The sequence below is a fragment of the Eubalaena glacialis genome, chromosome 4 (genome assembly GCF_028564815.1).
Source record: "Eubalaena glacialis isolate mEubGla1 chromosome 4, mEubGla1.1.hap2.+ XY, whole genome shotgun sequence".
In the NCBI taxonomy this organism is placed as follows: Eukaryota; Metazoa; Chordata; class Mammalia; order Artiodactyla; family Balaenidae; genus Eubalaena; species Eubalaena glacialis.
The window spans coordinates 127,364,077-127,381,415 of NC_083719.1; the positions used below are offsets into that span (position 1 = coordinate 127,364,077).

Below are 17,339 nucleotides of genomic sequence, written 5' to 3' on the forward strand. Positions count from 1 at the left end.
CAGGCCACCCTGAGAAGTCACTCAGGGTCTGTCCTGCCCTACAGGAAGCAGCAGCACTTTCTTCATCTGTGCCCACTGGAAGGCCCTGCAGTGAACAGCCAGAGCCCCGCCACGCTACGAGATGCCCTTGCCCTCAGACAGCCTCCGCCTCCTGGCCTTGCCCAGAGAGGAGTCAGACTAGAGATTCGTCCCATGACCCAGCCTGAGGGAGGCCCTGACCAGGGCTTTGCCAGGGCTACACCCGAGCGCCAAGCAGACGGCGGTAGCCCTCCCTCAGACCCTCCTCCTCCACCTACCTGGGCCCCAGCCCACTAGCGCCTGTGGCCTCTGCCCCATATCCCCCAAATATGATTTTCCCCAGGGAACCCAGTACCCCCAGTGTCTACACACTAGGGCCAGATTGAGCCCCAGCTGCTCCAAGCCTGCCCCCCTCCCCCGCAAGTTGCACATCCCTCCATCACCCTTTCAAAATGGGAGGGGAGGGGGGTGACTCATGGGTAACCCAAAACAGCAGGTAAGCCAAAACTGAATTCTGGATTCCATTACAGCATTTGGGATGGATGTGTGCTAACTTTATAAATTGGGCTGGCTTTAGATCTGTGTTTTCCAAGTATTTTCTTGAGCAAACTTCAAGAGAAATCTTACCCGAAAGCCCAACACATAAAGCAGAAAAGATAATACTACTGACTAGCATCTCATGAGCATGTATCGCATGCCAGCACCGTGCTAAGTCCTCAATACACAGTATCTTAGTTCATCCTCACAAACAGCCCTGGGAGGTGGGAGACCCTGCTCACCCATTGCTTGAATGAGGAAACACGGGCTCAGGAGATTCAAATAATGGGCTATGAGCTCACCCAGGCTCTCTCAGCCACTGCGATAGCTGGTCCACGGAGCTGTTCTGGCTGAAGTGGGTGTGAGAAGCCCCAAAACCTCTCTGCTTGGCCTCCCCCTTCCAATCCCTCCCCATCTGCTGCCAGAGGTACCTCCCCAGAACCTCTGGGCTCCAAGGAGTTCCATTTGAAAACCACTGGCTTTGACTGATAACCAAATTAATTACATATTCCTCAAGCACCCAAGATGAGAAGGGAAAAGGATTTTTTTCTTGTTTGTTTTTAAAGTTGAAATCTTGGAAATCATGGAGTTCACAGCCCTCCCCCCTCCCACTGTACCTATGGGGAAACTGAAGCCCCCAGAGGGCCAAGAGCAGAGAGGAGGGCCATATCCTGGCCTCAGGCAGACAGCCCAGATCCCCTCCCATGCAACCCCTGGCAGACCAAAGCCAGGGGCCTGAGACCCTAAATGCCACTACAAACCAAGCCATGAAGCCACCAGCCCACCTGGGTGGCTGTGTTTGGACAGCATCCCACACCTTCCAGTGTCCTGGGCACAGCTCAGCCCTGGGGCCCTGGCCAGGCAGGGATCTGAGCCCAGAAAAAGGCAGGGTCTCAAGAGAGGAGAATCCACAAGGCGAGCCAGTGGCAGGGGAGGAAGGAGCTGCAGAGAGTAGGGGACCAGGCAGAAAGTAGGGGACAAGGCCCCAGAGAGCAGAGGGAGAAGAGAGAGGAGGGAGGGAGGGGTCGGTGGGGTGTGGAGGAAAGCAGCTCGGGCATCAGGGGTGGGGACAGGGCAGGCCTGGGTCGGGGAGAGGAAGGGATTCTTAGCACTGAACCAGCAGGCCTTGATGGGGATGGGTACCTCTGGGTGTCAAAGCCAAGAGGATTGGCTGTCCATCCCCTGCAGGCTTTGTAGGCTGGACTGGGGCGTGCACTGGGTCAGGGGCCCATTCCAGCCAGCCTACACTCGGGAAGGAGGAGGTCACCCCTCATGACATCTCTGTCCCTTCTTTGCACCCACGCACTCACCAGTCCTCCAGAACCGCAGAAATCTCCTTTGACCGGCCCTCATGCCCACCCCAACCCCAGGCCACCTGCCTCTCCCACCCTCTTTCAACCCTCCCCTCCCCCACCTGCCCCCCACCAATCCTGGTGGGAGGGTGGGCACCGAAGCCCAGGTCTGGGTCTGGGGATGCCAGGCTGCACGGGTGAGCACATCTGCCCAGAACACCATCAGCAAGGCCTGGCTCTTGTCCCAGCCCTGCAAGCTGGGCCCTGTGGGCGGAAACGCTGTCAGAGGCAGGCCCTGCCGGGCTGGCCGGGACTTACCTTCACACCATCATTCTTCTTGTTTCCTCCACTCTTCCCGCCTGCAGAGGAGAAAAAGTAGAGGGTTACCAACACCAGGCAGGGCACCAGGGCCCACAGGGCGAGGAAGAGCAACATCCACGGGCAGCGGAGGGCACAGAGCCGGAGCAGCGACGTGGGGAGACCTCCTCCCCTCACTCCTCTTCCTTCCTGGGCGGCCCTGGGTCTGCCGGTGGCCCGCTGGGTGGGAGTGGGCCTGGGTTCTCAGCAATCTCAAGTGTGACCCTCTGGCTCCATGGGTTGAGGGAGGTGCCCAATGTGTCCCAGGACCGTGGGATTGCTGTTTCAGTCTGGGGATTCCCTCCAGATCCTGGTCACCACCCGTGCTAGTGGCGGCCAACACGGAGGCCCGGCTGCCCAGCCCGGGGCTGGATGCTCCCTCCCCGCCCCGGCCCGCTCTAATTTTAGCCCCATGCTGCTGCGGAGGTCATGTGTCAGCCCTGCCTACTCACTCTGGACAGCTGCGAAGCTGCATTTTGCTGGTGATAAGAAGCAGATGCCCCCGCTCTGGGGCCCACCCCTGCCAGAGCACCCATCCCCTGCAGAGGCCTCCCTACCCTCAAACTCCAGAGCCCCACACTGGGGCTGGCTGTGTCCCTGGTGGCTGGGAAAAGCAGAGCAACAGCTCTCAGGGAGGCCCCACCTGTCATTTCCCATTCCCTTCCTTCTCACCTCCTTGTCAGAGCCCTTGGAGAGGGCATCAGTCAGGAAATGGCATCAATGCCCAGCCCTGTGCAGCCTGACATCTGGCTGCTTTAAACCTCAAGCAAATGGCCTTAAGTTAAACCAGACAGTATCTATAAAGTGCTTAGCATAGCACTTGACGTGTATGCAGTAGATGCTCAGTAAATGGTAGCCACTGTAAGTCCTTTTCCTGGTGGCCTGGAGAGAGCGAGCTGGGGAGGAGGGGTGGTACTGCACATTGATGCCCCAGAGGCTTGGAGGGATGGGGCTCATGGCTGGTCCAGCTCCCCAGTCATCCTCACATTTCCACCTATGACCCCTCTCAGGCTCTCATGCAACTTTTCCCTCTCGCAAAATTTCCCTCTTGCAAAGCAAGGCAGTGGTGGGGCCGGGGGAGTACCTCTGGATCCCAAAGCCGAGAGGAATGGCCAGCCATCATCATGGGCTTTGTGAGCTAGACCAGGATGCACAGCAGCAGGGAGAGGACTTGCCCCTCAAGCCTCCAAGGAGTCCCCTCTCAGCTCCAACCCACTATTACAGGACTGTGGGTCCCGTGAAGCCACATATTCTGATTTTCAAGAGAAGTCAGAAATCTGGGATTTTCTTTGAAATCTCCTGGTTGTTAAGTGCTGGAAACTCATGCCAAAAAAAATTTTTTAAACACCACTGGTGCCCCCAAGCACATCGAGAGAGAGGGACTAACCCACGGGCTCCGTTTTGTGAGCTCTGGACTAGAGTGCCCTAGAGGCCCTTCAGTTGTTAAAAAAAGACTCTGACTGCCTGGGTGGCTCATCTTTCAGTTTAAGGAACTGCAGGATCCTTGTCTGGGGAGAGAGTGGGAAGGCAGTCCAGTGTGGTAGGGAAAGCCCGAATCTGAAGTTGCAGGGTCTTCCCAGCCCTGGGTCTCATTCCCCCAGCTGGTTAAATGTGCAGGTGGACCCTCTCAGCGAAGCCAGGGCTGTAGCTTCCCAGAGCCGACCCCTTGCAGTGGAGCCAGCCACGTGCCGCAGCAGCTCTAGCCGCCCCAACCAGAGGGCCCCTTGGGTGAGCCTTGCTGTATCTGCTCAACTGCCCCATCCGCCGCCCCGGGCTCCCCAGAGAGAAGCCTCTGGCGGACGCTGGCCACGGCACTCTCTAACATGCCAAGGGGAGCTTCTTGCTAAGCCCTGATGCTGATCCCCTCCCCTTCTCTCTTCGGGGCCACATGCCACAGGTCACTGGGCACTTCCCGCCTGAACCAGCCTAGGCCAAGGCCAAAGGCTCCTACCCTGGACTCCTTGGTGACCCAGCTTGGTAAGGCACTTGCTCTGGGGCTGGTCACACCTGCACTGAAAGCCTCCCTCTAACACTGTGACCTGGAGCAAGTCAGAGTTTACCTCCCTGATCCTCTGTTTCCTCACTCAGAAAACAGGGATGGCAATCACCTTGTCACAAAGACCACGTGAGTGAAAGCACGGGCACTGTTTCGTAACTGTTGGGAACAGGAATACTGCTACTCCCTGGGCCTGGGTCAGTCCCTCCTGGACCTGTACCCTGACATCTGTGAGGCCCTCCCCTCTGGCCAGTGCAGCCTGAGAACCCCAGCACTGCTGTGAGGTGGGGGAGCCAGACTTAACCTCTAACCCTTCCCGGTGGGCCCTTGGCTTGATGACCTTTGACCTTTATCTACTTCTGCAGGTTTGCATCAGGTGAGCTAAGTCCCCAGTCATGGGGTCCCCTACAGCCCCCCTCTCCCCAGGCCCTCTGGCCTGAGGGCACCAGATACCCCATACGGCAATGCCCCTACCTCCTGCAGGATGTATTTGGAAATCTGAGGTCCTACCACCTACCAGAGAAGTTCCTGGTGGCCAGCATAGTGGTGAGGATGGCTCCCTGCAACAGATAAGAGGAGGGGGTTTGGGGGAGAGGAGGCCAGAGGTGAGGGGGGAGAGGAGAGACAGAGAAATGGGAGGGGAGTGGGGAAGGAGAGGCAGGTGCTCCATTCAGACACAAAGCCAAAGCCTTCTGCCCCTTGCCCTCCATTCCTCCATTTCTCTCACCCCACAGCCCCGAGACCATCCCCAACTCCCTGGAGAAGGGTGAGGCAGGGGTGAGCTAGGCCTTAGCTGGCACTGCTCTGGGTACACGGCCATCCTAGGAGCAGATATTAATAGATTCCACCGGCCTGGCCAGAGCTGGTGGCTGTGCTCTGGGACACCTGTCAGTGGGGCTCCTAAAGGCCAAGGAAGTTTCCTGACGGGGCAAGGACAGTAGACTCTGCACCCCTTGGTCCCCCCCTGTCTCCACCCTCTGCCTAGGGCACTCAGCTCCTCACTCCAGTACTAGTTTGCCCCTCTGTGGCTCCTGGGTTTGGAACCCTGGGTTAATGAGGAAAAACCCTCCTCTGTCAATGAAGGGGCTGGGGACCAATGGCCCTCCTGGTTCTAATTGCTGTCTGATTTGAACACTCTCTGGGTCTGACAGTCCATGATTTTAAGACTCCCTGATTCTGACATTTTGAGACTCCTTCCGTGACAGCTCCCACTGCGGGGTTGGGGGTGAGACGCAATTCTCCTGGCATCATGCTGGCCACCACCCCGTTGGCCCGTGTCCCTGTCCTGAGCCACCATGCCAGGCCTGGGAGCAGTTGGTGAGCAGGTTCCGAAGGAGCCAGGGCCTCAGCATCTGTCACTCAGCATGTTGATGGCTTTTCTGTTCCGACCAGCTGGGGACCCCTTGGTTGCTCTTCCTACCTGCTCACGGGGTCCCTGGCAAGGTCTAGGCCAGGAGATGTCACGGCCCTGAGAACACACAGACCTGCTGAGAGGCTGGCAGCTTAGGGCCCACCTGGGTCACACTGTGGCTTCCTTGGAGCCACAACCCCTGTCTAGTCCCTCGGCCATTCCTCTCCAGTGCTTGGCAGCTGGGGTCTCTCACCCCCACCATGGTCTCCTGCCCAGTCACATGTCACCCCCAGAAACCTCTCCCAGCCACGCTGAAACACTTGCAGTCCCCCTAAGGGGTCATGCTCATGCCTCCAGACTTCTGCACAGGCTTTTCTCTGTGTCTGGAACATCTGCCCAATCTGTCTCTATACCGTTAATACCTGCTTATCCTTCGGGATCTCAGCTCAAATGACACTTGCCCAGGAAGGCTTCTGGGATCCTTCCCTGGTCCATCCAGACCTGCTCCATGGCCCTGCTATGCACTCCCACAGCCTCAGGGCATGTGGTCACAGCACTCACCACTGCCCCATAACGTCTCCATCACTTGTCTGTCCTCACCGCCGCTCACTGCCCAGCCCAGACAGCCGGCGTTCAATAACACTTGTTGGCTCAACAAAGGAAAGAACTAGTGAGCGGGTCTCTTGGCCACCGTGGAGACCCAGGCCAAGCTACTCCCACAGCCGGGGGGCATGGAGGGTGAGGACCTGCTGTTACCTTCAGTTTTCTCCTGGCGTTGAACTTCTTCAGGCAGTCCACGGTCTCCTGTCTGTGCATGCAGGAGGCCACGGTGGACCGGTGCTGAAGGGAGTGGGGAAGAGGTCTGTGAGCGGAAGGCAAGCCCTCCCTCCCCCTCCAGAGTATCCTATGGATGTGGTTGTCATCTTGGGGGAATGAATTTTTGTTCTAGGGATGGTATAAACATCCTGGCAATGGACATTCAAAGCCAGTAGCACCCCCAGTCATGTGCCAACCCAGAATACCTCCCACTTGCCACTCTCCCCCTGAGAACAGCAGTGGGGTCAGTGTCTCTTGGATTAAGCTCTGTCGGCCCCATGCTGGGCCCTCAGGCCCAGGGGCAGGGGCCAGGCCTCCGTAGGGGCCTTATTCCTGAGGTCTGGAGGGGCTCCCAGGAGGGGCCTTGCTGAGGAAGGCTCACCGAGATCCAGGGGTGCTTGAGGGCCTCAGCGGCCGTGATGCGTTTGGATGGGTTGATGGTCAGCATCTTATTGATCAGATCCTTGGCTTCCGGGGTGACGGTGTCCCATTCTGGTGACGGGAACTGGAAGGGGCAGAGGGGCCAGGTTTGCCCAGCCTACCCCAGGCCACCCCTGCGATCCCCCAGCCCCTGACTGGCAGGGGAGCAGGCAGGGGTCCTAGTGTCCTTCTACTCGGGCGTCCACAACCAGGAAATGGTGCAGGGTCCCGACCCCAGGACAAATCAGAACAATGGCCGGGGAAAGGAGGCCTCCCTCTGCTCTTCTGAAGCTGTGCCTTATCTGCAAAGCAGCCAGACAGTGGTTAGAGCCCAGACTTCAGAATCAGAAGTTTGGGTTCAAGTCCTGGCTCTGCCTCCTGGGCTGTGTGAGCTTGGGCAAGTCATGTGACCCTGAGAGATGTTGTGAGGATTAAATATGATATAGAACACGTAGCATATAGCTCAATAGATATCAGCCATGCAGAAAAGCAGTACAGCTTGGTTGTTAGAAGCATGGACACTAGAGCCAGACTGCCTGGGTTTAAATCCCAGCTCTACCGTTTCTTAGCTAAGTGGTCTGGACATTTATTTAACCTCCCTGTGCCTCAGTTTCCCTATCCGTAAAATGGGGGTAACAATAGTACCTATGTCATGACTGGTGTGAGGATTAACTGTAGTAATATATAGAGAGCATTTAGAAGACTGCTACGTGTGTTAGTTATTATTACTATTTGTATATACAATATATAATATGTGTGCATGTGTGTGTGCATATATCTATGTATGTATGTATACATGTATGTACGTATGTATCTATCTATCTCTCTATACATAGAGAGGGAACCTGGCTCCTGGGGCCTGCCCTCTGACCTCTCACACTACGTTGGTGCTGCTTCTGCCCTCTGGGGCCCCATGGACTAAATCCCATCCCTTAGATGCCCAAGTCATTAGGCACTGCCAGCTCATGGCCTGGCCCCAGTCAGCCCTCAGGCTCCACCTGCTGTTCACCCCATCCCCACCCCGTAGCTAGAGAGTGGCAGGAGGCCTAAATGGGCTGGGAGGGTGGGACAGGGTCATCCTCGGGTCTCTGGCCTCACTGGATGGGGCCCAGGGGATGACAGGGAGGCTGGAGAGAAGCGCAACACTCACATCATAGGCGCCGGCTTTGATCTGCTGGTACAGGCGGTGCTGGTCCTCATCCCAGAACGGGGGATACCCAACCAGCAGGATGTACAGGATGACCCCTGAGGAGAGGACCAGCCGAAGCTTCAGCCTCATGAGGAGGAGTGATGGGTGGGGGGGGGGTGTGGCAGTGAGGGAGGAGAACGATGGGAAAGGACAGAGAGGGCACCAGAGTGGCAGGCAGCCAGGAGGACTCAGGGGCCTTTGGATGGACTCACCACAGGCCCACAGGTCCACAGGCTTCCCATACGGGTCCTTCCGCAGCACTTCTGGGGAGAGGTATCCGGGTGTCCCTGCGAACCCTGCTCCCCAGACACACAGACAGGCAGACACACACACAGAGGTTGGCAAGTAAGTAACCCGGAACAAGATCCTGCTGGAAGAGGGATGAGGTTGCCCTGGAGATGGGGAAAACGCCCCCTGCCCCCAGAGCCGGCCAAAGGCTGGAAGCCCTGGCCTGGTAAGATACCGACGCCTCTAGACCAAGGTGGAAGAGGACAGAGTATACCTGTCACCACGCCCCCCCCCCCCCCCCCAGCACCGAGAGCCTCATGGCAGAGTCATTGATCCATCCCAGGGTCCTGCCTCAGAGTCACAAACTTCTAGCGCAACCCTCCTGGCAACCACTACCAATCAATCACTGGTGGCTCTAGAGGTGAAATGTCCTTGCCTGTCAGTTCCAGGCTGAGATGAACCCTCACCCACTCCCCACCCCTTCCAGGAGCTGGTCCTGGGATGGCAGAAGGCCTGTCCCTAACTCGGGCTTTGCCCTAAGTCACTGAGGTAGGTCTCTTTTCCTCGTGGGCCTCAGTTTCCTCATCCGTGAATAGTGGATTAGGGATTCCTATCCTAAACACCTCCCAGCACTGTTGGGGGGATTCGTTGAAATAATGGACACCCAAAATGTTTTAACGAGTAATTGTGAGAATAGTTCCTATTTAATGAGTGTGTGTGCTAAGCAGGGCTGAGAACTTTCTATGCCTGATCTCATTTACACCTCACACCACCCCAAGGAACATACTATTATTATCCCCATTTTATAGATAAGGAAACAAAGGCTCAGGGAGGTGAAATGACTCACCCAAAATCATATACCTTGTAAGCAGCAGAGTCAGGATTTGAACCCAGAACTCTGGTTCTTAACCACTGATCAACATTACCCACTAAAAAGTAACCCCAGAGAGCTGAAAGGACTCAATTATGCCAAAATCTCAGAGCACACTGGATCATCTGAGCTTAAATCCTGGCTCTACCCCTTTTCATCTCCTTTGACCTTTTCTTAGTTTCTTAGCCTCCGTTCCTCATCTGTAAAATCGGGATAATAATCTAGCACCCAGGCTGTTAGGGGAACTCATGGAAGCCCCTAGCCGACACTGCCGGGTGTGCGTGTGAAGAAGTCACATACTGTTTTAATGACAACCATGTCCCTGCACCAGGCCCCCAGGGAGCTAGGGTGGGTGACCCCCACTGACTCAGAAGCTGCAGGGATGGGGGTCTCTGCTCCCTGAGCCCCAGATGGGGCAATAGCCATCTCCTCTGCTCGGGCAGGGGGTTCCTAGCGGCTGACGTGTCAACTCAAGACTGGCCCCCAATACCCCCTGACACCCCCTGCCCCTACTCACCAAACCATGCCTGCTGTTCCCCCTCCACCTCTATGGCCAGGCCAAAGTCCGCCAGCTTCACCGCGGCACCCTTGAGCTTGGAGGCCAGCAACAGATTCTCCGGCTTCCCAGGACCAGAGAAAAGAGGGAAAGGGGGAGGGGAAAAAGCCAGAGGACAGTGAGTAGATTCAGAGCCTCACCTCTGGAGCTCGGGGCTTACAGGCGGAGCAGCTGAGCGACCCAGAGGCACACCGCCCCCCCCCCCACGCCTGCCCCAAACACAGAACCCTGAGCTTCCCAGAGACAGGACTACCCCGCTGTAGCCCTCCACCTTCTGCAATAGGAAGACCCTTCTTCAGCCTGCCAAGCCCTCCTTCCCCTTCCCTCAGGGTTTGGTTCTGGGGCTGAGGTGGGGGTGGGGCAGTGGGGAAACAGCCATCACCACAATAAGGAAAAAGAAGCAACATTTATTGTGCTTCCACTATGTGCCAGCCCCTGGGCTAAGGGTTTTGCATACATCATTCCATTTATTATCTCAACAACCCTTTGGAGTAAGCATTATTATCTCCATTCTCCACAGTGGCCTTCTTACATCCCCTGAAACAGTCACGCTTGTTCCCACCTCAGGGCCTTTGCACTTCCTGCTCCCCCTGCCTGATTTGCTCTCCCTCCGTGCGTCACAGGTTTGGCTCCTTCTCATCATCCAGCTCTCACCTTCATGTCACCCCCTCCAAGAAGCCCTCCACGACTACTCTATCTAAAGGAGGAGTCCCCAGGTATCTTCTGTCTTAGCTCCTTGTTGTTACCTTCATAGATCTCATCACAATTTCTAATGTGTTTTCCCATCTGTCTATGTGCTTGTTCATTATCCGTCACCTCTGTACAATATGAGTTTCTTATGTGTTCTGTCCACCAATGTATCACCAGCACCTAAAACAGTGGGCGGCACATAGCAGGCACTTAAGTATTTGTCACATGTATAAAGATGAGGAAACTGAGGTTCAGAGAGGTTAAGTGACTTGACTGAGATCACACAGCTAGTAACTGATAGAACCAGATCGAGGCATAGTCTGGCTCCAGAGCCGTGCTCTGAACCACTCTAGGCTGAGAGACATGGGGCCTCCTATGTGCCACCTGGCCTGTGGGACATGAAGGCTGTCATCTTCTGCTGGGTCTGGAAGACAGGAAATCCCCCTCCTCAGGGCAGAGAGGTATTAAAAGTGGGAACTTTTCAGTTAGAAAGTCCTAGCTTCTGTTTCCAGTGCTGCCACTTCTATGCTGTGGAACTTAGGCAAATTCTTTCACCTCTCTGAGCTTTAGTCTCCTCTCCAAAAAGTGGGGATAATGCTTACTTCGTGGGGTGGCATATGGATTAATTACGATAATCCCTGCAAAGCACTTCGCAGTGGCCTACAAATGCTTGATAAGTATCAGTACTCATATTTTTTGTTTGGGGAGGAAGAGCGGGGGCTCCGAGTCCCTGGAGACAACTAGTTTCTTCTGACCCCCTTCCCTACTGGGACTTCTGAGGAGTCCCACACCTGACCTTTCACCGCCCCAAACTAGGCAGGATGCAAACAAGTATAGCTCCTTCTGCCCCTCGTTAAGGCCTCTTTGGTCCTCTGGGGACAGTGTTCCCAACATGTCCTGGGTCTCAGTAGCTGTCCTGCCCTGATTTGATGAATGTGCCACTAATTAATCTATCCGGAATGGCCTAAATTTGCGCTGCCTCTCCCCGTTCCTCCTCTCATGCAGGGGCTATGGTTATAATGGGAACAGGCCCTCAGGGAGAGCTGCCCTGCAGTCTGACCAGAGACTCTCTTTGCGTGCACACTTGCCTGCGGGTCTAGACTGAGACACTGGGAGCTCACCTGGGCTCAGGTGCAGAGCCACAGATGGCTCGTGACAGTCAGAGGTGAGCAGGGGTTCTGGTCAGAGCACTGCACCCCAAAGAGGGACCTGGACTGACTGGAGGATGCCCAGAGAGGGTACCCGGGATGAGGAAGGCCTGGAAATCCCATCCTAGGGGGGAATGGAGGAAAACAGCCTGCAGAAGCCTTAGGAGCTACCGCAAAGCCACTCACGTGCCTCCAGGGTGTTCTGAGCTGGAGGCTTGACCTCTGTGTGGCCCCAAATGGTAGAACTGGGGTTCACGGGTGAAGCCCCACAGTGGGAAAGATTGAAGGAGCATTTCCTAATAGTTCAAGGGGCTACCCCATAAGAAGTGAGTTCATAGTCACTGAAAGTCAAAAAGCAGAGGTTTGATGGACAGCTGGCAGAGTCACCTAGAAGGGTTAGGTGACCTGCAGAAGCAGGAGGTGCAGTGAGTGGCTTTTTGGTCCCAGCCCACCGGGAACATGCGACCTGGGGTCAGAAGTCCAGGGCTCCAGCCCTAGCTCAGGCACAACTGAACTGCCTGTTCTCGGGCAAATCCCTTGGATTCTTTAGGCCTTAGTTTCCTGCTCTGTAAAATGGGGGTGGTGTTATGCAGCTACCGCACACTGATGCCCTGAAGCCCAGCAGAGGAGCGCCGTGAAGCACGTCCTGACCGGGTGAGGCCGTGCAGCTGGTGCCAAGCTTAGACTCCACATCTGCTTAGTCCTGTCCATCTCCTTCAAGTGGGAAGAGGGAGGACTTGGAGGGCCCCAAAGCCTGTTTTCCTACTTCACCACTCCCCTCAGAGGCCCAGAAGCAAGACTGATAACGCGTCTGTGTACCGGGCACTGTGCTGTCTCCTTTGACATTCTCACCAACCCTGTAACGAGGTTGCTATGGCAACCCCCACCATAACGAAGCTGAGGCAATGCAGCTAGAAAGTGGCCCAGCTGGGATTTGGACTCCACCAGAGCCAGCCTTGGTGGCCTAGCTGCCTCTCACCTGGCCTGGCACAAAGCACCTGAGGCTGGGAGTCGGGAAACCTGGGTCCCCAGCCCAGATGCTCCACCTCCCGGAGCCCGGTTTCCTCATCTGAAGAGTGGGGGAGATATTCCCCACCCAGCCCAATTCAGGGAAGCTCACAGGGTTCTGATAGTACCCCTGGCTCTGCAGGTGGAGGGAAGGGCAGGGGATGGAGGAGCAGGCTCCCGGTGAGCCGCACCGGGTCACTCACCTTCAAGTCCCGGTGTACCACCCCCATCTGGTGGCAGTGCAGCACGGCCTCCAGGATCTGCTGGATACAGTGACTGAAGAGAGAGAAGAAGGGGGCAGGGGGTGAGGGCGGGCCTCCCCTGGGAAGCCAGCTGGAGGGAGTGCCCTGCCCCCAGGCACCATTGCCAGGCTGCACCTGGTACTCACCTGGCATCTGCCTCACTGTAATACTCCCGGGCCACGATGTCTTCAAACAGCTCCCCGCCGGTGACGCTGGGGAGACAGGCACAGAGTCACTCACCCACAGAGGCCCCAGGTGCCACGTCTTTTGGAAAAGTCTCCAGGAAGCTAAGAGTGGGGCCCAGGGACCTCAGAACCTCAGCCCCAAAGGGAGGGGCCCCAGAAGCCACAGGGGTGCTCCCCACGACAACCCCCTTCCTGACTTCCAGCCCACCCTTCCACTGACCTCTCTCCCCTCCATGCTCGGGGAGAGCCAGGCTGAGGTTAGAACTGGGGGTGAGACACTCAGAACACGTCACTATGATTCATTAGGCTCCTGGAAACCCAATGGCTGGAGCTTTTTTGGTTTTTAATAGACTATTTTTTGGGGAGGGGGGGTAGCTAAATTTTTGGTGAACGTGGTGAAATTTTTTGTGAACTAATTTTTTGGTTCACATCAAAATTGAGCAGTAGGTACAGAGATTTCCTATAGCCCCGCTGCACATCCCCCCACTCCGACATGCACAGAGTCCCCATTGTTTCAAGTATTGTTCTTTACCCGTGAGACCAGGAGCCACTGAGACCTCTCAGTTCATGTTTGCTTTTCATTCAATTGACTGGCTTTAAAAACTTTAAATTTATTCCAAAAGGAAACTTTATATCACCACTAGAAATGGAAGACCAGCATCACTGGCCACAAATAGAAACAAAACTAAATATATGATGATGAAAGTTAAAAGTGTTTGTTGGTGTGTCAGGAAAACCAGCCTGCACTGCTCAGGTGGCAGGCCTACCATGTTTTGGGAAACTCTGTATCAGAAGAGGGAATTCAGCCCAACCTAGGAGGCATGTGGACTCTTCAGGCCAAGGGACCCAGTGAGGTCATCCCTGCCAAGGCTGTCCCCATCCCCACTCTACATCCCAGGATGGGGCCAGACTCACAGGTCGAAGATCAGGTAATGGTGTCCCTCCTCGGAGATGCTGTCATGGAGCCGGACTGTAGGAGGGGCCAAGGCAGCTGGTTACGCAGGACACAGGGCTCCCCACTCCCAGCCTCCCTCTCACCCCTCAAATAGCCAACATTCCAGTTTCTCCGAAAGTCACTGAGCACAAGCCAGTTGCCAGGTGCCTTGACAAATAGATATGAACAAAGGATCACTGACATCAGGCATCCCCAAAAGATGCCTGGGCTTAAAGACTAAAGACCCCTGCTTTGGTCAAAGTATGGTCCCCTTCCCTCTCCAACCTTCAGTTTCCCTGCTGGGAAGGCCAGTGTCATGGAAAGACTTGTGGCTCAAATCTCTGCCACTTGCTAGCTGTGTGACTTTGGCCAAATTGCTATCCCTTTCTGAGCCTCTCTTTTCTTGCCTGGACAATGAGAATGAAACTCCTGGACTCGCAGGCTTCTTGTGAGAATTCCATGAGGCACACAATCGATGTTTACTCAGTGCTGGCCCTGAGCTAATGGCCCGGCTCTGCTTCCAGGTCTGAGGAGATAGCAGAGCTGGTGGAGGGGGCAATGACATTGGTCCCTGAGTTCTGGCTGCTGAGAAACTGTCATCTCTTCATACCTCATTTACCAAGAACAAAGGCAGAGCTTCCAGGAGCCCAGAGCTTCCAAATTACTCCCTGAGCTTCTGGGGAAAAAAAGGGGGCCCAAGGCCTGGGGCTGACTCTGTGGGGGGGGGTGTCCCACACCCTGCCAGCCAAGGACAAGTTCTCCCAGGACAAGTTCATGTCCTTCCCTGCACCACAACTTAAAAATGGCCGTGGAGGGGGGTGTGGGCTCAAAGAATTATGGTACATTGCACAATGGAAAATTACACAGCTGTTAAAATAATGCGGCAGTTATGTATCCACTGGTTGGGAATCATCTCTAAATTATGCTGTTTGGTGAAAAAGCAAAGAGCAAAGCAGTATGCATAGTCCTTTTCTGAAAGGATGTATTTCAGCTTGTGTATGGCATAAGTCTCTCTGGAAGGATACAGAGATGTGGGCACTGAGGGTGCCTTGGGGAGAGGAATTGGGACAGCTGGGGTTGTGGGTCGTTGTGACTTTTTGCTGTAAGCCCTAGTGCCATCTGAATTCCTACCATGTACATGTATTTCTGACTCAATACTGAGCCCCCTAAAGAGCTTATGGCCTTCATATTGGCACCTAAAGTTTGGAGAAGCAGGCATTAAATACCGCAGAGTGTGTGTCTACAGAGATGAAGATCAGAGATGGAGGATGAAGGGGATACAAATTTAAATAAAATGTCTTTTAAAAATCTTAAATGATATATATTTATAAATAATGACTGAAAGATGTTTTTAAACTACCTTAAAGCAAAACTAAAAAGTAGGTAGCCTGAGAGTACATATAATATAATCCTGCTTTAATTATTTATCAACATTTTATTATAAAAAATTTCAAACGAGTCAATTGAATACCCAAGTACCCACCACCTGGGTTCTATCATTAATGCCTTATTATACTTACTTTATTATATTTCTATCTACCCCTTCATCCTTTAACCTATTTCAATTTGTTAATGCATTTCAAAGCAAAGATAGGCTTGACTTTTTTTTTTTTTTTTTTTTAATATTTATTTATTTATTTATTTATGGTTGTGTTGGGTCTTCGTTTCTGTGCGAGGGCTTTCTCTAGTTGCGGCAAGTGGGGGCCACTCTTCATCGCGGTGCGCGGGCCTCTCACTATCGCGGCCTCTCTTGTTGCGGAGCACAGGCTCCAGACGCGCAGGCTCAGCAGTTATGGCTCACGGGCGCAGGTGCTCCGTGGCATGTGGGATCTTCCCAGACCAGGGCTCAAACCCGTGTCCCCTGCATTGGCAGGCAGATTCTCAACCACTGTGCCACCAAGGAAGCCCAGGCTTGACTTTTGAAATGTATGTATTTTGAACTGAGCATCCTGTATTTTCTGAGTGCAGAATCTGACAACTGTACATTGGTGCCCTGCCCAGACCCCCTTTAGTAAGATGGTGCAGCCATCCTGCAGCTGCAGTGGGTTGGCTTGCCACTCACAGTTGCCCTCCTTCTCTGGAGAATTGCGCACTGCTGATGGAGCCACCTTGCCCACAAGGTTACCTACAGCCTTCAGCCAATGATGGACTACTGTGGGGAGGCAGAGTCTGTGCAAAGGGCCAGTCTCCTTACCTCAAGGAGGGACAACTCCAGATGTTTATGTTCCAGAGGCCTCCCCACTGCACCCCCCACCCGGGACCAGGTCAGAGTTAGACTTGACCTGAGGCCACATCTCTGCTCAGTTCCCTCCCCTCCCTCCCTCCTGCTTCACCCCATCCCTTACAGGCTTCCCCTGGGAGCACACCCTCAGTAAACCACACGCACCTGAATCCCTGCCTCAGGCTCTGCTTCTAAGAAACCTGACCTGAGGTAATATGTTTAGATGTACTTGAGAAGGTACAGATATCAGGTATTACATGGAAGCATATATCATCAGTGTTAGCTCTAGATGCTGAGGTTATAGGAGATACCTTTAAAATTATTAGTCTTCTCATTCATCTACCATAAACTTGCATTAACAGTGTATCAGGGCAAAGTTTTGAAAAACACCCTTTCCTCCAGGAGGATTCTTGGGCAGCAGACTCCTTCCCGTCTACTCTGCTCAGGTGTTTTAACTCCTCTTTCCTGAGTGTGAGAAGCTCTGAGAAGCCAAGCTACATCCAGAACCGTCTCAAAAAGAGCTTTTAGAACTGGGTCAACAGCCAAGAAGACTGGGGTTCCAGATCTACCCTCTGGCCAGGAGCCTCAGCCCCTTTTAGAGAAGGTCCTCAGGGCTCAGGGAAATGGACAGAATGCGGGGGCGAGAGGCGTCTCCAGAGCTGCCTGTAGCTCAGATGGTGCCTTTGTGCTGATTGTAAAAGGCTGGCCCTCTGATCAGCCAGGTGAGGGGGATATGGGCTGGATTCCGGCTTCCACCTGCGGGATGATACTGGAGTTGGCTTCAATCCCCGAGAGGTGGCTGAATCACGGTTCAGAGCCCAGGAGACAGGACTCCTCATTTCAGTGCTGTTTTCACACACAAAACCTCCCCTCCCGTGGATGGAGGCTGTCCTCAGGAAAAACTCAACCCAGAGCCCCAGAGAAGCAAGGATTCGAGGGCCATGGCCTATGTGACAGTCCCATCTCCTGGTGGGGAGACTGGCATGTCTGTGCTCATTGACTTATGCTGTCACTGCTTGTCAAAGAACAAACAAATCTGTAACCTAGTTTTCATTTGTGTAGCTGGATTCATGAACTTCTGACATTCCTGTCCTATTTCCAACAGTTAGCATTGTTTTCTTTGAAACTGAAGGGTCGTACTTGACCCCCTGGCCACTGCCCCCCCGCCCCCGCAACAGCACACTCTTGATATTCACAGAAGGACTGAGAACATGGGCTCTGCAGTCAGACTCTCTGGGTTTGCCTTCCGGCTCCACCTCTTAGAAGTTGTGTAACTTTGG

At 54.4% G+C, this 17,339-nt stretch overlaps 1 protein-coding gene across 1 annotated transcript in view; it reads right to left on the minus strand.

Annotated features, from left to right (window-relative positions):
• Positions 1-17,339, minus strand: part of CAMK2A (calcium/calmodulin dependent protein kinase II alpha) — a 63,211-nt gene that overhangs the window by 18,103 nt on the left and 27,769 nt on the right. Inside the window, exons 4-13 of the mRNA XM_061188336.1 lie at positions 13,820-13,874; positions 12,866-12,931; positions 12,681-12,753; positions 9,593-9,695; positions 8,189-8,272; positions 7,938-8,032; positions 6,750-6,872; positions 6,308-6,391; positions 4,718-4,760; positions 2,166-2,206 (exon numbers count right to left, since the gene is read on the minus strand). Coding sequence (XP_061044319.1) covers positions 2,166-2,206; positions 4,718-4,760; positions 6,308-6,391; positions 6,750-6,872; positions 7,938-8,032; positions 8,189-8,272; positions 9,593-9,695; positions 12,681-12,753; positions 12,866-12,931; positions 13,820-13,874 — 767 coding nt within the window. The remainder of the gene's footprint in view (positions 1-2,165; positions 2,207-4,717; positions 4,761-6,307; positions 6,392-6,749; positions 6,873-7,937; positions 8,033-8,188; positions 8,273-9,592; positions 9,696-12,680; positions 12,754-12,865; positions 12,932-13,819; positions 13,875-17,339) is intronic.